The sequence below is a fragment of the Hylobates moloch genome, unplaced genomic scaffold (assembly GCF_009828535.3).
Source record: "Hylobates moloch isolate HMO894 unplaced genomic scaffold, HMol_V3 SCAFFOLD_5, whole genome shotgun sequence".
NCBI lineage: Eukaryota > Metazoa > Chordata > Mammalia > Primates > Hylobatidae > Hylobates > Hylobates moloch.
The window spans coordinates 96,656,698-96,678,249 of NW_026652280.1; the positions used below are offsets into that span (position 1 = coordinate 96,656,698).

The 21,552-nt window shown below is 37.2% G+C and overlaps 2 protein-coding genes across 2 annotated transcripts; one reads left to right on the plus strand and one right to left on the minus strand.

Annotated features, from left to right (window-relative positions):
• Window positions 1-2,544, minus strand: LOC116468277 (olfactory receptor 6K6). The gene is made up of 2 exons (XM_032151894.2): window positions 2,431-2,544; window positions 1-960 (listed from the first exon to the last, which is right to left on the minus strand). The coding sequence occupies exons 1-2, from the start codon at window positions 2,443-2,445 to the stop codon at window positions 1-3; spliced, it is 975 nt and encodes a 324-aa protein (XP_032007785.2). The 5' UTR covers window positions 2,446-2,544.
• A 9,941-nt stretch (window positions 2,545-12,485) lies between these two features.
• On the plus strand, window positions 12,486-13,432 carry LOC116467913 (olfactory receptor 6K3-like). Its single transcript, XM_032151535.1, is given in 2 exon segments — window positions 12,486-12,864; window positions 12,867-13,432. Coding segments are annotated over 2 exon segments (945 nt in total).
• Window positions 13,433-21,552: the final 8,120 nt, after the last annotated feature.

Genomic DNA, 21,552 nt, shown 5'->3' on the forward strand with positions numbered 1-21,552 from the left:
TTATTTCCCAGCCCAACCAGCCCTCTTCCGATGGTGGAAAAGCCTTCCAATAGCCTCTTTCATGTCCTTGTTTCTCAGGCTATAGATGATGGGGTTGAAAAAGGGAGCAAGGATAACAAAAGTGACAGCAATTGCTGTGTCCCAAAACACTGAGTAGGTGGCTGAGAATCTCAAATACATGACAGCTACACTGCCAAAAAATAGCAAGAACACAGCAAGGTGAGCAGCACAGGTGGAAAAGGCCTTGTGACGACCTTCAGCTGAGCGCATTCCCAGAATCAGTATAATAATCCGGATGTAGGATAGAGCAATGACCAGGAAGGAGGCTACAATTTCTGCTGCATGGATGGCATCCACAATGACCACTAGGGATGTATCTGTGCAGGCCAAGCTCAGCACAGGTGTGAAATCACAGAATATCTGGTAGATCTGGTTGGAGCCACAGAAAGGCAAGGTGGAAATCCATGCAATCTCAGGAAGCACAAGGAGGAAGCCACAAAAGCAGGATCCAACTGTCAGCTGGATACAAAGTTTGGGAATCATGATGGTTGGGTAACGGAGTGGATTGCAGATAGCTATGTACCTGTCAATGGCCATTGCTGCCAGGACACAGCCTTCTGTGATACCAAGTGAGTGGAAAAAGTACATCTGCAGGAGGCAGCCAGCCACGGAGATGCTCTTCTGCTCACTGATTAGGCAGGACAGCATCTTGGGGATGGTGGTTGTGGTATAGCAGATCTCCAGGAAGGAGAGGACACTGATAAAGAAATACAAAGGGGTGTGCAGGGCCATGTCCACCTGGATGACAATGAACATTATTAGGTTTCCAGTTAGGATAAATCCATAGATGAGAAGCAAGGGAATAAAGAATACGAGGCCACCTCTGTGCGGATGTGGGAACACAGAGAAGCGGAACTCAGTCACCATTGTCTGATTCCCACTGGCCATCAACTGTGTCATCTGTGAACAGAGAAAAGGAAACAAGAGACTCCTATAATTGGAATTTTGATTACCCACTGAATATTGCTTCATTCCTTTCTGTAATGAGTTACTCAAGCTGATTCTGGAATCCTGAAGAAACCAGTTAGAAATATCTCTTAAGCTTTACCTCCATGCCAAAATCATCTGAAATATTTGCTGTTGGACCCCTAAATGACCTTTTTTTTTCTGTAAATGTCTTCAACTGATGTGCAAAAAGCAAAGCAACACACAAATTTCATTATCTGGAAATATTTTCTGTAGGTTTGGTCATTTCTTAATGTCTGTCTGTCCTGGGTGTGAGGTGAGAAAGCTGACATGGTTTATTCAATAGGTCAAAAGCAGATACAAATAAAAGCATTTCAGACTAGGAAAATTAATTATTATTATTATTATTATTTGAGACAGAGTCTTGCTCTTGTTGCCCAGGCTGGAGTGCAATGGCACAATCTCACCTTATCGCAACTTCCGCCTCCCAGGTTCAAGCAATTCTCCTGTCAGACCAGGAAAATTAATTTTTAAAGGATGCCTCTGCCTTGCACCTTAAACTTTGAGGAAGGTAGATAGGAGAGGCAGGCTTTGGAAGGGAACAAGCAACAATGCTCAGCAGAAAGGCAGAGCCTCCAAGGGGAAAGGTGTAAGAGATTGGAGTTGTCTTCTGACTAAAATATCCACTTCTCTGTCCTTCCTGTGTTTTTCTTTTCTAAGCCATTGAGTAATCGTGCTGAGTAGTCATTATAGAGAATATGGAAGGACAGAGAAGGAAACGTAGGGCTATAACAAAATACAAGAAAATAGGTGCTAAGTGGCTCATAAAAGCCAGACAGAGTGACTATTTTGTTGCTGTATGCATGGGGCCCTTCTCAGTAGCAAAGCTGCATCATTATTCATCATTCGTACATTTATTCAACTAACACTCATATATCGATTGATCTTCTGCTATGTGTCAATGATGCCATAGTTTCAAGGGCTATATAAAGGTAAATAAATGTTATTCTTGTTTCTGAAATACATAAAGAACCATCAATAAAATCCTACTGTTAAAGATATTTAGTAGTGTCCAAGGAGTTCAATCTAAAAATATTTCTTGTATAACGTAAAGACACTTGAATTAGATTAGACTTGACTTTGAAGAAAAGCAGTAACTTTCTCTGTGACTCTTCAAGAATCCACAATTATTAGGGTTTCATGTTTAAAAGACCTTAGACGTTATCAGTATCTTCATACTGTTAGCTGAACCATATTCTTTCTGTTATCCCTTCCCGATTTCATTTACCCTTATTATAATATTTTACTCATGTAACAAAGTTCTAAAAATATGACACTTTGCCATGAAAGAGTAGGGCAACAGTTGGGTTCTGAAGAGTTGAGGATGTAAGGAAGCTATTGCAGGCAAAGTAGAAGTAAAAGGAGGTTGGATGATGCCCTTTCAATGCAGTCTTTTGTACTCACCCTGCCTGACGCCATGAGAATGCTCCTCAAAATCTCTGCAGCCACCTCTTCTCCTAGCTCATCAATAAGGGTACAAATGTCTCTGAAGCCTCTTCCAGGAATAACTAGAATGGAAAGGTAGTCTTTCCTGGGAGTTTCTCTTTGGATGATGCAATGTCTAAGGAAAATTATGTATCTTTCTCTCCCCTCTAAGGGACAAATTAGAAGAAAAGTGCTACATAGTAATTAGACATTCCCCAGGGTCAGGTTTCAAAAGTTGTCCTGGGACTAAAACCTTATCTCTCATAGAGGAATAGAGTATAAAGCTGGGCACTGGGGCATAGCTGTGGGAGTCAGAAATAAACTTCATCCAGGATCATGATTCTCTGGAATACTCAATCAGTAAACACTCTTTCCTCTCCACTTTTATTCATTTTCACTATGATTTCTATTCCCTCTGTTGATATAATCAACATCATCATATTTTTAGAAGTTTTTAAATGCAAGTCTCATTTGATCCTTTAAAAAACCTATTTGTATGCTGAAAAAAATAGTTAACGTGGTTAAGATTTATGTGATTTGCTTTTAATCACATTTTAAAAACCTTTGTATAAGGTAAGCAAAACTACAGTGATTCCCATTTTGCAGATGTAGAGGCTCAGAGAAGCCAAAAGCTTTCTGCAGTTCACACAGGCAATACAAGGCATGGAAGAAATTGAACCTTAATCTTCTAAATTCAAATCTAGTTAAACACTAGCATTACCTTTCAATTGTATCTCTACTGATTAGTCTCAAGTATATATTCCCTGACTTGGGAATATATTGCCAGTATTGATGGCAGCAGTGGGCCATCTGGAGTGGCCACTGCCTTCAGGCCAGCTGCAGCAGGGAGGTGTGGTTGGGGCAGGAGCCAGGGACAAGGCGGAGCCCTGCGCCTTCCGAGTTGGGGTGGGAGCACCCCAGGTGTCGCTGCAAGCCACTGCTGCAGACCCAGGCATCCTTGTGCTCTTGAGGCCAAGGAGCAGGTGAGAGCCCCGCTCTCCAGGCGCAGCTGCAGCCACCCAAACCCAGGCTATAGATCTGGGCCACCTGCTCCATGGAGCAGGCAGAAACCCCACCGAGGAGGTTCGAGCTGCAGCCACCCAAGTCATGACTGCAGATCATGGCCTCCCACTCCCCCATGCAAGTGTAGCCACCCAAACCACGGCTGCAGACCCAGGTACCTCTGCACTCCTGGGGTCCTGGGAAGGTCCCCCTTCTCTTGCAGGTTTGAAAGTGCCTGCTTCTGCTGCCTGGCTTCTCCCTGCTGTCGATGTCCACTCCAATCTAGGAGCAAAGTAGGAGCTGAGACCTGGTACTATTGCAGTCTTTCCAGGTGTGCACACATTACGAGCAGTGCTGATACACCAGCCCCTTGATGCCTTGTCCCCCTCCAGACTTTGGGCACCAAGAAGCATAGGAGGGAAGCCGAGGGGACACAGAGGGCATCTCAGAGCTGGCATGCAGGCCCCCCTTCACACCTACAGCCTGGGAGCCATGAGTAGTAACAGAGAGCAGACAGGTTCCTGGGCAGAAGGAGGCAGGTCCCTGGTAAGATCCCACATTCAAGCCAGGGAAGGCCTGAAAACTGGGGGCTGGGCTACCAGTCCCTCAGACCAGAGCGGGAACTTACGGTGCCCAGCTGATTTTTGTATTTTTAGTAGAGACGGGGTTTCATCACGTTGGCCAGGCTGGTCTTGAACTCCTGACCTCAGGTGATCTGCCTGCCTCGGCCTCCCAAAGGGCTGAGATTACAGACGTGAGCCACCATCCCCGGCCAGGGAGTCTCTTTTTTGTGCTTGTAAAGCATCTAGTGCCTACATCTGTTGTTAAAATTATCTAGTTATAAGTCTAGATTCTAAGAAATTTGATGATTATCTATCAATATTAATTTATATTTTAACCTTTAATGCATAGCCCTAAGACTTACCTAAACTCAGGTAATGTATGTTTAATAGAAGAGAATCAACTAGGATTTTGAGGTGATAATACAAGATCCATGTTTATGGATTATTTATCACATATTCCTGGCTTCAATCCTATGGCATGTAGAATGTAATAGGGAAGAGACAGAACTGGAAGGTAGGGTTTGGCAGAGTGTGGAGGTCTTTGAATGTCAGACATTGGGATTTTGAAAACATATTTTTCACATAACAGAAAGTTATGAGATAATTTTTGAGTTGGAATTAATGCACAAAATTGCATTGGTGATATGTAGAATGCATTTAAGTAAAGAAATTATGGAAGTAAGAAGTATTATTTATTCAACTCACATTTATTGAGTAGCTATCAGACTTCAGACCCTATTCTGCAATAATCTGGAGTAAAGACCTAAAATAGAGCTGTAATAATGGAATTAAAGGACAGAAGAGACAGGAGTAATTGTGAATAATCAATAGGACTCGACACCTGACTATATTTGTGCCATGATGGTAAAAGGAACATTAAAGGTAGCAGATTCATAAGGTTGAGTCAGTCTGTCAGATGGCACTATGGACAGATACAGGACCAGCTAAAGCAAAGCTTGTAGGGGCAATTATAAGAAGACGAATTATAGATATTTTATCTTGAAAATGTGAGAGAACTTTTAAGTAGAAATGTCTATTTGTCATTAATGATGAAGAACTGGATTTCAGAAGAGATGACAAGTCTCTTCTTAGACACATCTGTGGACACAGATGTCTGTTATTTAAGTAGAGATTATAATTGAAATATGAGAATGCACTAGATAATTGAAAAAGAATTTAGGGAATATGAGAAGAGACTGGAGGATTACAATTGGTAGGTGAGAGAAAAATGGTATTAATAGTAAATAACTTTCATTTATTAAATATGTGATAAAATATGCTAGGGAATTTTTATATTTCATCTCATTTTATCCTTTCATAGTTCTGTAAATTAGTCATTATTATTTCCACTTAACAGATGAGAAAACTAAAGTGTAATGACTATGTATCTTCTCTGTAGTCAGGTAGCTGAGGAGGTGGCAGAGTAAGAATTTGAACCTAGGTCTAACTTATTGTCTTATCCCAAAGAGTTCAGGAAACTAAGAGAGAATCAAGGCAATGATGTACTACAGAAATCAAATGAGAGAATTACAGGAACAAAGAAACAATCACTGGGTGAAATAGGGAAATCGACTAGCTTTTCCTTTTTTTTTATTATACTTTAAGTTTTAGGGTACATGTGCACAATGTCATCATTTTTTATGGCTGCATAGTATTCCATGGTGTATATGTGCCACATTTTCTTAATCCAGTCTATCATTGTTGGACATTTGGCTTTGTTCCAAGTCTTTGCTATTGTGAATAGTGCCGCAATAAACATACGTATGCATGTGTCTTCATAGCAGCATAATTTTTCTGTTATTATTTGTAACATTCAGCATCTAGAAATTTAAATATATTATATAATATATATATCATTATCCCCATTAAAAAATTATATACATAGATATGTATATATACCTATATAAAGAGATACATATTTAAAAATGGGTGTCCATCATAAAAGGTAAAACTTCATTTGAAAATAAGAAAAAGAAACACACAGCATTAAGACCATAAAAAAGAAAGAATGAAATTAAAGATGATATAAAATTTCCAAATGAAAATGAGGACAAATTATAACACAAAGTTCATAAGTGCATAGACACAAATGGATATATTTAACATCACATTATTGTATATCAGTAATAGTTGACAAAAAGTTTAATAAAAAGATGCCATTTGAAGTATCAACAAAAATAAAAAACTATAAAAGATATGTTACATCTAAACATAGTACTTTATAAAACTGTATTGAAATATATCAAAAACATAAATACATTGATTCATATACTGTATGAATGACTAGGATGTCTCAGTTACATAAACATGCCAACCATCTACAAGTCAATAATTTCAACCCAATTTCAATCAAAATCTCATTTTGAGTAGAAAGCAGTGAGATATGTAAGAATGAGGGCCAACAAGAAGACATTTCAAAGGAGGAGATTAAAATGGTGGCACTTGTCTTACTATTTATTAAAAGTTATTATGAAGCAATATTTGTAATAAAACACCAGTGGGAGTAAACAGCCAATGGAAGCAAAGAAATAAACTAATATAATATGGGATTTTAACATATGTGAGAGTAGGTATAGCAAATCACTGGGGAAAAGATGAACACAGCTAGCACAACAGGTCTGTGGAAAAAGGTGCATTGTTTAATCAATTGTATTGGAACTTCAGTTAAAAATTTTTTCAATTCCATATAAATATAAACCATAAATTTAAAGACTGATGAATAAAACTATTTAATAGTTCCTTTCATCAGATAACATCATTAAAAAGTAAAACAAGAAGATATACACTAGGAGTGTGTATTTGTAATAATGTATATAACTGTTTATTTTTATTCAGAATATATAAAGAGCTTCTACAAAGTAATAAGAAAAAGATAAACAACAAAATGAGGGGTACACCCACACACACACACACACTCACACATACACACACAACATTCAACTGCAAATCAAAGCAATAGCATATTGTTTACACAACAACCAAGTAGCAAAAATGTGACCACCCAGAACATTAGAAAAGATGTGCAACAATAAAAACGCATGCATTGTTGATGGTAGACAGACTTTGGAAAACAATTTGGCAGCATCCAGTGAAGTTGAAGATGCAAATGTTCCAGAATACAAAACGTGGAAGGCTAATGAATGACTAAATTGTGCTACATTTATACAAGACGGCGTGGATTTTCTTTTAAAGTTGCAGCTAGATACATTGACATGAATGATTCTCAAAACATATGTTGAGTGAATAAGCAAGTTATAAAGCAATGCCTAAAATACAATTCTATTTACATAGAATAAAACAGACAGAACTAAACATATTGTTTTTGAGTGTGCATACATGTGCTAAATAGAATAATAAACACAAAATTCAGGTGAATGGTAATATGTAATATGGCAAGACAGAACTGGATTTGGGAGGAGAGTATAGTGATCTTCAAAGTTATTCACAATATTCTATGTCTTAAGTGGGGTTATAGGTTCATGTGAAAAAGAGGTGAAAAAGTGGAGGCAGAAATACTGATGAAAGAGTGAACCAACCATGCTTTTAGGAAAATAAGAAAGAGAAGGAGAACGGCAGTATGGTAGACTTAGAGCAACAATGAAAATGAGAAAGAGTATATACTTTAATATGTTTGAGTATATTCATAAGCTGTATAAGCAGATTAAAAAGTGGAAAATTTGGAGGATATATAGGTAAGTGAGACAACTGAAGGAACAATGTCTCCGAATGAGATGACATAAATAGGTTCAAAGCATAAGAGGAGGAATTTATCTTAAATGGTAAGACTGGATAAAATCAGGGTCAAAAAGGTAAACATCATTGTGGCTACAAATTAGGTTATCTTTGGGTCACTATCTGATTCTTTAGCTATTCACCAATTCATTCAATTATTTATTTATTTAGCCACATATCCATTAATCAAATGCTTATTGAGGGACTGTCTTTATTTATTGTTATTGTTTTTTATTTTTATTTTTTAGAGACAGAATCTCACTCTATTGCTCCATTTGAAGTGCAGTGGCTGCTCACAGGGGCGATCAGAGTGCACTGCAGCCTCGAACTCATGGCCTCAATCGGTCCCCCTACCTCCACTCAAGGGTCTGCCTTAAAAATTGCCTATTAAAACTCTAATCATTCAGAGTCAAAAGTCACCTCTGCTCTGACTCATTTTTTGCACCATATATGCCTGTGTCCCATCAGTTTTTTTTTTCTAATTTCAAATCTGCTTTCAAATTCTGTTGCATTTCTATATCCACTGCTACTATTCCACTAAACATTTAACACTTCATGATTGTTTTGTATCTCTTTTTGTGATAGAAGAAAAAGAATCTTATATGTTGTATATGTCTATTTCTTCTGCCTTTACCCACCTGGAGGTTAATATTAAGTCCAATTTCAGTTTCTAAAAAGTAGGAAAAAAAGAAAGAAAAGTATCCTTCTGCTTCTATTTCCTGTCCACTATATGAGGACTGTTTTTTTTTCCCCCCCAGGTCTGTCCAAGGGCTAGCTCATGTGTGCTCATCAATACAGCTTTCATGCAGTAGGAAAGGTTGCCCTTCAATCCCTTCCTCACTCCATACACTTGGGATATCTGCTGCTGGAACCCTTGAAACCCATGAAATCTCATGAGAGCCCCCTCATTCCTGCCACTACTGCAAATGGCCCTGTGATCCCTGGATCCTTCTGAAGAAATTCTGCTAAGCTGTGCTGGATGGCAGCTGGCTGAATCTTCTGCAATACACTTCAGGGTTGTGCTGTGTGATCACTAAACTACTCCAAAGAGTAGAGAAAATTCTCCTGCCTTTGAACCACATTGCGTTAGTTTCATTCCTTTTGTTCCTTATCCTTCCCCTTTCTCAGCAGATTTTGTAATTTAAACCATTCTTTTACTCCTTGGACAGAATGGAAAGCCAAGTACTCTTTTCATCTGATTTCTAGCCTGACTGAAAAACCTAGCTTCCCATAGGTGTGTTGACCTCATGAAAGGGGAGTGTGGCAGCAAGTGTTTTCCTAATTAGTCACATGGGGCATAGAGTTGCTTTTCCCTAAGCCCCCCAGGAAAGAGTCCTTTAGAAGAAAGCCTTTCTCCCACTTAGCAATTCCCTGTGAAGCCTAAAGTTGTGGCTGTGGTTACAACCTTCCTACTTATTGGGCTGCAGAGCAATGAAGATGGAGACATTTGGAAAAGAGGAGGTGGCTCTGCTGGTTTCTGTTGGTCCACCCATGGCCTGATGGGTGGACTTTCTACTTTGAGATATGAGTGAATGACTTTGTTTACTAGATATTGGGGGACAATTGTCACATAACCGTATTATTTCCTATTGGACTTTAAAGAGGGACTTGTGGAAATTTTGTTGAGATTGTGACAACACATGAGGTAGAGGAAAGGACCATAACTTAGGGTTGGAGGGCTTTGGTGAGTGTTTGTCCTACAATTAGAGATTGTCATAAGATAACAAACACCCGGACTAAATCTATCAAATTGTGTCTGGCCCACTAGCTCTATGACTTTCACAACTCTACTATTTTCTGAGCTAAATTCTAATCTAGGTTGTTTGTATTGTATTTAGTGGCATCAGGACAGGCTCTTAAGAATAAAGGAATGTCAGGACAACTAGTGGAGCTTCTGGTTGAGATTCTGGGGTATCCATTTCTACAGACAATAGGAGAGTCCTATTAGGTATAACTTTGCTCCCAAGACTCTGTATCAAATTGCCTTCCTACAGGCATCCTCTTTCCTTCTTAAAGACTCAAGTTCCTAAAGACCTACCTTTTTAACAAAAATTTCCAGATTTCAATTTTCTAATTCCAAACTGTAATGGACATAGAGCTTAATGCTTCTTTCCCTGTTTATCTCCCTACTGCCTCTGTAAGCAGAACCCAGAACAATTACATGGGTATCATTTTCTATCATACTAGGAAAGCCTGTTGGGGATAATACAGTCATAAGATATTGGGATGACAAAATAATTTTAAAATCTCATATACAGCCATATTACCTGTCTGCTTAAAGGCTCAGGTTTGATTTGGAACCCTATAGAGAGCCAGTATAAGGTTTTCAGACAGAGGATTGACAGCTTTGCATTTAGGAAAGATTATTTCAGTAGCTATGTGAAGAGTGAGATGTAGTAAGACAAGTCTGGAAACAATAAACCCAGAAAAGAGTAATTAAGATAAAAATTGCTAGAGTATAAATTACTTTTTATGAACCTCTATTTTTTATGTAAAAGTTTTCTTAAAGAAAAACAAGGGAATTTTCACCTCAGATTTTCCTGTTTCAACATAGACTTACTATTTTGCTGTATGTATAAAAAGCAAGAGAAAAAAATTGTGGTTGCCATATGCCAAGCTGTGTTCTTATTTGTGTATAGCCTCTGGTATTGTGGTTTCCAAATAATTTTATCTATTTATTGTATCCATTGGCAGTTCACAGTTGTCTGACTTTTTGGTAGATATCAGTAGCTTTCTCCATTTAGATGTCCCATCTTTACCTCAGTACCAAGTGAAGAGTCAGAATTCTGCCATGCAAACAAACATTTATTAGCAAACAGGCAAAAACATACTACTATTAGGCCTTTTCTTGGAAGCTCATGGAAGTCTCAACTCTTTTTCCTTATGCTTTCTGGTTAGTATAATAAATGAAAGTTTCTATCAAAGATAAAATGTAATAAAATTCTCTCCAGTAGAAAAGCTAACTTTCCAGTGAGATTAGGTGATAAATACCCTTTTAAGGAGGGAACACAGGAATAAATGGATCATGTGCCTATTGCACCTCTCCAAGCTCTATAGGCTGCCTGAATCATCCTGTTTTATATCCCTGCAAGCCAGAGGTTAGGAATACTTTCAGCCAATCAACGTATCTTGATCACCTGGTTTTTCATTAAAAAAAATTTCTGTATGCCAGTGGTTCTTAACTGGCACAAATTTTCTTCTACTTCTTCCCTGCAGGGACATTTGGCAATTTCTAGGATGATTTTGGTAGTCATGGCAGAGGGAGGAGTCTATGCTACTGACACCTTATAGGTGAGACCAGGGGTGGCTGCTAGACATTCTATAATGCACAAACAGCCTTGCCTTCTCTCTGAACAATGAATTGTCTGTTTCAAAATGTCAATAATGCTGAAGTTGACAAAACCTGCTTTACATTATTTAATAAACTCAACAGTGTGGATACAGATAAGAATATTTGAAGCTCTTGTCAAATCTGCCTCTTGAGGTAGACTATTGTTTAAAGTATTTCAAATGTTAGCAAATTACACCTAGAATGTAATTTCTAGATTAGCACACTTCAACTATTAACTAACTCCCTGTGATAGTTAATACTGAGTGTCAACTTGATTGGATTGAAGGATGCAAAGTATTGATCCTGGGTGTGTCTGTGAGGATGTTTCCAAAGGGGATTAACCTTTGAGTCAGTGTGCTGGGAAAGGCAGACTCACCCTTAATCTGGGTGGGCACCATCTAATCAACTGCCAACGTGGTTAGAATATAAAGTAGGCAGAAAAACATGAGAAGACTAGACTAACCTGGCCTCCCAGCCTACATCTTTCTCCTGTGCTGGACCATTCCTGCCCTCAAACATCAGACTCCAAGTTCCTCAGTTTTGGGACTCAAACTGGCTTTGCTTGCTCCTCAGCTTGCAGACAGCCTATTGTGGGACCTTGTAATAGTGTGAGTTAATTTTGATAAGCTTCCCTTTAACTATATATATATCTCCTATTAGTTCTGTCCCTCTAGAGAACTCTAATACACCCCTTTTAAAGTGTAGATTAGATTAATTTGCATACCCATATACGTCACATGAGATTAGCCTCTTGTGTCTTAAAGTAAATTACATTTAGTGGAATGTTTGGATTTTTTCTTTTCATTCAATTGTTAATAATGAGTCAGACTAAGGGAAACTGGTAATTATACTTTAGTTTTAAACGTGCCCACTTAAAAATGAGCTTATTCTTATCCACAGAGGGTATCATTGTGTCATGATCCATTCTGTGTCCCAAACACTTTATCTCAAAAAAAAGAAAATGTCTACTTACTTCAATTGTTTCTAATTTACTGTTATAATAAATATTCTAGCTAATATTGTCATATATTTCTTTTTTAATATCTGAAATATTTCCCCTAGACTACATAGTGAAAGGCAGGCTCTAAACAGTCTTAAACTCTCAATATAAATTGCCAAATTGCCTTTCAGGGGAGTTTGTACCAATTTATATGTCTAATTAGCAATACTGTTAGCCTATCCAACAGAATAATTGACAACATAAGTTGTTATAATTACTAAAAAGCACTTGGAAATTTGACAGGATAACTTTATATTTTGCAAAATGACTCACATAGTGTATTTTATTTAACCAGCCTAATTTCAAGGCTGTTTAGCTGCTTGAAAAGAAAGTTTTTATTTGTTCTTTGTATGTACTTAGAATGCTGACTGTGTTTTATTAGCCGACAAGTGAAACCGCTGAAAATATGGATCCAGAGAATCAGACATTGGTGACTGAGTTTAATTTCTCTGATTTTCCTCAATCTAAGAATGGCAGCCTCTTATTCTTTATTCCTACGCTCTTTATTTATATATTCATTCTTGTTGGAAATTTCATGATTTTCTTTGCTGTCCGACTGGACCCCCATCTCCATAATCCTATGTACAATTTTATCAGTGTCTTCTCCTTCCTGGAGATTTGGTACACCACCGTGACTATCCCCAAGATGCTATCCAACCTTCTCAGTGAACAGAAAACCATCTCTTTCATAGGCTGCCTCCTGCAGATGTATTTCTTCCACTCACTCGGGGTCACAGAAGCCCTAGTCCTCACAGTGATGGCCACTGACAGGTATATAGCCATCTGCATAGCCTTCGTTATGCAGTCATTATGACCCCTCGACTGCGTATCCAGCTCTCCACTGGCTTTTGCATTTTTGGCTTCCTCATGTTACTGCCAGAGATTGTGTGGATTTCTACTCTTCCATTCTGTGGCCCCAACCAAATTCATCAACTCTTCTGTGACTTTGAACCTGTGCTGCAGTTGGCCTACACAGATATGTCCATAATTCTGGTTGAAGATGTGATCCGTGCTATTTCCATTCTGACCTCTGTCTCTGTCATCACCCTTTCCTATTTAAGAATCATCATGGTGATCCTGAGGATTCCCTCTGGTGAGAGCCGTCAGAAGGCTTTCTCCACATGTGCAGCCCACATTGCTATTTTCTTGCTGTTTTTTGGCAGTGTGACACTCACGTATCTGCGCTTCTCTGTCACGTTCCCACCATTACTGGACAAGGCCATTGCACTGATGTTTGCTGTCCTTGCCCCACTTTTCAATCCAATAATCTGTAGTCTGAGGAACAAAGATATGAAAAACGCCACCAAGAAAATCCTCTGTTCTCAAAAGATGTTCAATGCCTCTGGGAGCTAATGGAGTTCACGCACATCTCTTCAAAGAAATCTTGTCATCTCTTTAAGTTTAAAATGCTAACAAATCAGTTTTTTTAAATTACCATGCACTTCTTTTTTTAACGAAATTATTTAAAGACATTTTGGCATGTATTTTCAAAGTGAAGTATCTCTTTAATGATTTTTAATATGAATAACAACAGTACTAAGTTGTGTGTCTATCATTTTAATTTATAGGTCTTGTTTTTCTAAGGCTATAAGTATGATTTATAAATGTTATTAATTTTGTTTGAAAAGTAAGTTAAGCTGTAAAAACAAAAACAAAATAAGTACATTAAGTTTTAAGGATATTTAAATGATTGTAAAACCTTCTTATACATATATCTACATTGTTCTCTTTTCCTGCACTCCACATTTCTTTGTGAAAATCTGTATTCATCTGGTGTCATTTTCCTTCCACCTGAGAAGCTTCCTTCAACTTTTCTCACACTGTGGGTCTGTGGATGATTAATCCTTTTTGTTTTTGTAAGTTTCAACAAAGCTTTGTAAATCTGAGCAAGTATTTTATTTTGTCCTCATTTTATAAGATGTTTTTTTCTGGATATAGAAGTCCAAAATATAAGATTTTTTTTCTTTTTTTCTATGAGTTAAAGATGTTGGTCTACTTTGTTCTCACTTGCATTGTTTTTGATGAGTAATCTGCTGACATCCTTGCTTGCGTTTCACAATATGTTATGAATGTCTTTTATCATCTCTTTTATTTTTTAGTTCTCATTTATAAGTGGGAGCTAAACATAGAGGTTACATGGACATATATACGGAAACAATAGACACTATGGACTATCAGAGGGTATGGAGGGGTGGGTAAAACAACTACCTATCAGGTAATATGCTCGCTACCTGGGTGACGAGATCCATACTCCAAACCTCAGCTTCACGCAAAATCCCCATGTAACAAATCTGCACATAAACCCACTGTACGTGTTTTGATTTATGCTGTTGATTTGCTATACTTTCTAATTTTCTAACGTAAGGACTAATGTTTGATCTGACAGGGGATGTCTGCTATAGAGTTACCTATGTTTCTATCATTCGCAGATTATAATGGAATATTTTCTTCACTTTGTAACTCCAAGTAGTGGAGTTTTGATTTGGAGTATTCTCCAAATCAAAAGAGAATACTGGTCTAAACAATAATCATATTTATTACTTTATAATTAAGTAAATCATATTTATTACTTTCTAAGTGTTTCCATTATGAAATATTTCATTTAATATTCACAATACCCTTATGTCAGTTTTTTTTTCACTTTAAAAAGATTAACATGGTGCACACCGGTGAAGTGATCTGGGCTTGGAAAAGAACACTGGCTCCTTAACATTCAGCCCAGAGACCTTTCCCCCTCCATAAATTGTCGTCTGATATATCACAGTGATTATGCGGCACGTAGAGTCACTGAACTTGTGATGTTTGTATAATGCTGTTATTATGAATTCCTTTATGGATTAATTTTCACATCGTTTTGTAGATTTCAGAGCAAACGCTCTTGTATCCTTGAAGATTAAATAGATACATAATATATAGGCTTAGGACCAAAAACATAAATATACAAATTATACAGAGATATATAGTTATATTTTGGTAAATTTTTAAAAATTATTATCACTACTACTAAAAATGTTCCATGTTACAGTTATGTTATGTTATGTCAAAATGCTGTGCAGTTTTATATCTCAACATCTTTGTTCTCATTTCATTTTTGCTCTGGAGTGTTGCTCCATTTCTTCTTCTCTGCTTTGGAGCTTATACTCAGAAAGTTCACACACACATTTTATCGTTTGAGATAAACGTCCCTGCCTTCCTCCCACAAAACTACACTAGCATTTTTAAGAGCTGAGTAAATTGTCTCTAGAAAAGGAATTTTGCTCAGCTCCTGTAGAGAAAATAGCAGGGACACAGGGCAACTGCCAGCAGAATCATAATGACCAGGAGGCCAGCTAGAGGTGTGGGGAGAAAATAAGCAGATAATAATGGAAATATCAATAGTGCTGGCCAAAAAAAAAAAAAAAAGTCTCAATTAACTGTTTTCAGGGAGGCAGATACATATTCTTGTATCCACCTATCCGCTTATGAGTGCTACAGTGGAGAAAAGGCCTTAGTCCCAAGTTCAGTTCAGCTCTAGACCTTGTTTCCTCCCCTGCCTTCCCGACCCAGCCCTACCGTTTGTCTCTTCTCACTCCTGTGAGAAGAGACATTAAATCTTCTCCTGCATTGATATGAGATTTTAAATACTGATGACAACACATTTTGCATGAAGAAAATTATATATGTTTCTTCGATTATACAATTTAAATTTATTTGAGGTAAACATTAAAAAAGTAGGTCTTCTTTAATTCTTTGAATTCCCGCTTAAAAATCTTAGTATTCTATTAATAAACCTAATGTATTTTATTCATTTTTAAAGGTGTTACACAAATATTTGGTCTGATTCATAAACTTGGCATTTAATTCTCTTTAAACTATGTTTAAATAGTTTTAAATCCTCTCCTGCATTGATATGAGATTTTAAATACTGATGACAACACATTTTGCATGAAGAAAATTATATATGTTTCTTCGATTATACAATTTAAATTTATTTGAGGTAAACATTAAAAAAGTAGGTCTTCTTTAATTCTTTGAATTCCCGCTTAAAAATCTTAGTATTCTATTAATAAACCTAATATATTTTATTCATTTTTAAAGGTGTTACACAAATATTTGGTCTGATTCATAAACTTGGCATTTAATTCTCTTTAAACTATGTTTAAATATGATCTATGCATTTCGTTTTTAAGCATCTCAATTTGCTGACTTAATAAAGCCTCATCAGGCTTTTAAAATAATCTTTTTAATCTAAAAAGAAAATTATAACTAAAGCAAATCTTAAATCCTTTTAAATGTTTCAATACTGTGACCAATGAAGTAAGATTTCAACTTAAAATAGTAAGCTTACTATCTTGATTAATTGGGTAAATTTTACTGACTATTAAATTTAATCTGAATGAAGTCAATTTTTAAAAGTTCAAGTTAATTTTTCACTTACGAATTTTAAATTATAACTACAAAGGAGATCTGGTATTCAAATACACAAATTATCTTAAATAATATAAACTCAAAAATTATTAAATACATGCAAATTTACTAATAAAAACATGAATAATAGATTTCAATCCTTTTAAATAATTTTATTTTTGGCTCTAAAATCCTGATGAGTTTTAAAGATGCTAACCCACTAAGGAAATAATTATGTAACCCATTTTTTCATTCATACAACAAATATTTACTGAAGCTACTCTGCCAAGCACTGTTTTAGGTCCTTGAAATAGAACTGACAAAAAAATTCCCTGCCCTTATGTAGCCTATGCTATAAGGAGGAGAGGTATTTTAAAAATGCATATTAAACATAAGCAAAAAAAGATAACTATTACATGATACTATATATTCTGTAGAAAATATAAAAGAAAATAGAATAAGATGATCTGGTATGGGTAGCAGGATAATAATTTTAGAACAAGTTGGTAAAGTTGAACCTTATTTAGAGGGCCACAGTTGAACAAAGATTTGAGGAAAATGGAGTTAGCCATATGGAGGGAGTGTAAAAGCTAAAGAAAGAGGAAAGAAACATGAAACATGGCTTAATAGTCCAAGACAGGTTTTCTTTACATAAAACCTGAAAGGGGCTTCTGGCCGATTTCGGTCAGGACTGCTTTCTCTTACAGACTAAGAGTATATATTGGTTTTAAAGTGAAGAGCTTATTACAAGCTTGGAATGTTTCTGTGTGAGGGAGAAGTTTTATGGTGGGGTTGGAATGTCTCTGGGAGGAGGGGAGGTTATCTTGGGGCAGACATCTTTCCAACAGGAGGAGGGTTATCTTGGGGCTAGCATGTCTCTGGTTGGGGAGGAGTTTGGAATGTTTCTGGCTGGAGATGTTATGTGTGGTTTATGGCCATGCTGACCTTAGCCATTAGGCTGATGCTCTTTGGATTTAGGTGGTTTTTTAAGAAGGTGAACTTTAGAATGAGGGACTTGTCCAAGATGGTGATGCTCCTGCTCTGTCAGGGAGAATAATCCAGGCAGCACCAAGAGCTGGTGAAAAAGCCCTGAAATGGGTGAGCCTCTGGCCTGTTTAAGGAATCAGGAGACTAGTGTGGTGGAAATGGAGTCAGGGACAGCTCTAGAAAACTAGACGATGAGTTCAGGGGAAAAAAAAAAAAAAGATGGATTATACACAGCAAGCTTGTCCAACCCGTAGCCTGCAGGCCACATGCCGCCCAAGATAGCTTTGAATGTGGCCCAACACAAATTCATAAACTTTCTTTAAAAATGAGATTTTTTTGTGACACTTTTTCATCACATTAGCTCTTGCTAGTGTTGGTGTATTTTATGTGTGGTCCAAGACAATTCTTCTTTTCCAACGTGGCCCAGGGAAGGCAAAAGATTGGACACCCTGATATAGAGACTTGAAGGTCATTACAAGATTTAGATTTTTCTAATCTACTCTGAGAATTGGGAAGTTATTGGAAAATATGGAGCAGAGGAGAGACATCTTCTGATGTTGAGTTTAACAGAGTCAGGCATGCCTCTGTGTTGAGGAGACATTGAAGGGAGGCAAGTATAGTAGCTGCAGTCCTTCGGGAGCTTCTGCAATAACCCTAGTGAGAGATGATGGTGGTTCAGATCAGGATAGTGGCAATGAAGATGGAGAAGTGTGGTCCAATTCTAGATTCAGTTTGACAACAGAACAAGAGAATTTCCTGATAGACTGCAAATTCACTGTGAGAGGGCAGTCAAGGATGACCAACTGGAATGATGGAGTTGTCATTAAAAACATAGAGAATACTGACAAAGAATACTTCAGGAAGATGTTGGGAGAAGGGATACTAGAAGTTTAGTTTTGCATATTTTAAGTTTAACTGGACTGTTAGACATCTAATAAAAATGTTGAGTAGGCTGTTCCGTGAGTTAGATACTCAGGAGTGAAGGCTAGAATGGAAATGCATGTGCAACTTTTTCATAGAATTGTACTACCATTGAGAAAAGAGAATTAGGGTAACAAGGAGCAAGTGGGATCACTAAAAACTTTGTTGACTGTGATTCACAATAAATAATATACTTTAAATCATAATTTAGGACATACATATCTACATTTACACATATTTCTATGTCACATTCATATTTCTAATAAAAAACTATTTTTATAAAACAATACTTATTCCATGCAATACTTTTGATCTTTTCTATTCTGTTTTTTCCTATTCTCTGTTATTAAAAACATTTTTGGAACTGATTTCACTCACTAATAGGTTGTGACCCTCAACTTATAAACAAAATGAGATTAGGTATTTAAACTAATTTAAATTAAGTTTAACCTAATTTAAATTACCTTGGAATACAAATTTAACACATGATTTCTATTTTTAATTTTTTATTTATGGTTTCTATTTTTTATGATAATAATTGCATTATATTAAAAGCTAAGTTTTGTTTTTAAAAGCATATGATAATTTTAAGATGACGAAGAAAATATATACTCTCTGACAATGCTAAGATATCAAAATGGTGTAATCCTTTCTAAAGCAAATTAGCAATATGAGTCAAAAGAATTAATAAACACGAATATCCACTTAGAAGTGACAAATAAGACTTCATCAATGAAGTAGAATTAAAGCCAAAACTTGAAGATTGAGAAGGAATCAGCCAGAAAAATATGTAAGACAAGTCATTTGTGCAGAGTCCCTGAGGTTAGAAACAGCTGGGTTCATTAAAGGAATCAAATGTAGGCATGGGTAGATGGGACACAGTAAGAGTCATGAGATGAAGGCTAGAGGCAAAATATGCAGAACCTTATAGGTCATGCTTTGAGAAATTGGAGTTTAATCCAACCTATAAGTGAAGACATCAAAGAGATTAAGTAAGACATTACACTCTTAGAATAACATTCCAGGTATGGTATGAATAGTAGATTGGACTTGGAACAAAACTGTGGAGGTGGGAAGGATGATTTAATATACATTATCCATTATATTTTGCTATATAACAAACCACCCCAAAAGTTAATGGTTTAAGACAGAACCTGTATGTTTGTCTCAGAATTTCATGGGTTAGGAATTTGGGCTGGAACTAAATGGGTAGTTTCTCTAGTCCGGCTTCACTCATGTATCCAAGGTCAGCAACTAGTTGTCTAGAGCAGGCTGGGACAAGATTAGCTAAGACAATTCTATTCCCATTCATGTGGTGTTTTACTTTCCAGAAGTCTGGTTCTGAGTGTGTTCACCCAGTTACTGGTTAGAGTGTTGAAACAGAGTCTAAGTATGCAACAAGGTCTCTTGAGGCCTAGGCTCAGAACTGGCCCATAATCTCTTCTCTTATGGCCCAATCCAGTCACAAGGAGACATACAGGGAGGGAAAGAGATTCCACCTTTTAATGGCAAGAGCTGCCAATTCACTTTGCAAGGAGCATGAGCACAGGGAAGAGTTAAGATTGTATAATTTTCTTTGCAGCATAGAGATTATTTGTATTTTCACATTATGCTAAAATCTTCTTTGGAACCACTGGAACTAATCATGTATGTGTGGACTAAAAGAGTAGGGTGTGGTCTATATTTAGAGCTGTGGTAAAAAATATCTTGAGCTAAGTAAACAAATTAAGTACAGCATTGCCTTTTATGTAATCAACGGTGTTATTGCAATGAATTATGTCTTCTTCCAGAAAAGTGAACAGGCCTTGAAAAAATTAACTACCCTTTTAGAGGATAGTGAAGTAAAAATAAATAAATAAATAAATTCTTAATTCTGTTGAAAGCAATTCTTCAAAAGAACATGTATTTATATAACCTGTTGATTCTGAGCAAATCTATCAAATGAGGTTCATACTTTACTTATGACACATACTTATGACATAGCAGACACTTCAAAAGGACCTCAGCCCATGTCTTCAGATAAAGAACCTTAGGATGAAGGCTCAGGGCTAGGAATATAAATATGCAAAGAGCATGACCAGCCTGAATCCTTGACTAACTCGCTTCAGAGGCTGCAGTGCCTTGGTCCTGCACAGAGCCTGGTGTAGGAGGAGCAGCTTTCCCCATGAGCCTGCTAGGTAAAGCCTTTACTCAGATGCTTGGAGTTCCTGACACTATGGAAAACTAATGAGAAAATATCAGAGGAGTTTCCATTAATTAAGCCATGGGGAAATAGAATTGCTGCTTTTCTCTAGTTATCAGGGGAAATAGCCCAGTAGAGAAATCTCCCCAAGAAACCTTTAGAAACAGGTATAACAGTGCTTCCAGCTCAACAGAAGGGACTTAAATTTCATAAACCCAGAAGTGGTTAGGGACCTCATTGTCTCTGCTAGAGGTAAGAGGAGAATGCACATGGGTTGAAGATGTAGGCTTGTCCTGGGTCAAGGAGAAAGTAAATTGCCAAATAGGTAGAGGGAAAAGGACACTTAGCCAGTGATCTTTCTGTTGACTTAAATAACAATATTTGGGGACATATTTGAGACTGCATGGGTGGCTGAATAGAATTAGTCTTGGTGGAGGAGAGGAGGACAAACACAGGATTAGAAATCAGGGATAAGGTTTTATTTTTTCTGGAGCACGACATATTGAATAATTGAGACTTCTTCACTGGTCATAACATTGTTTCTCTGCTTTTGTATCCTCAGAATTTTCTAAATTAATTACAATCCAGGAGGACACCATTGCACATACTGGTACCTTGTTTGAGCCAGATAAATATAAACCATCAATATCATTAATAAGAGAGGTCAGACATATCAGCAGAGTCTATTACTGAAAATCTTATGTCAGGATATTGACTCAAACAGAACAGTCTCTATCCCAGATCAATTATTATTATTATTATTTTTTTTTTTTGAGATGGAGTCTCGCTCTGTGGCCCAGGCTGGAGTGCAGTGGCACTATCTCGGCTCACTGCAAGCTCCGCCTCCCGGGTTCATGCCATTCTCCTGCCTCAGCCTCTCCGAGTAGCTGGGACTACAGGCGCCCACCACCAGGCCCGGCTAATTTTTTGTATTTTTAGTAGAGACGGGGTTTCACCGTGGTCTCGATCTCCTGACCTCGGGATCCGCCTGCCTCGG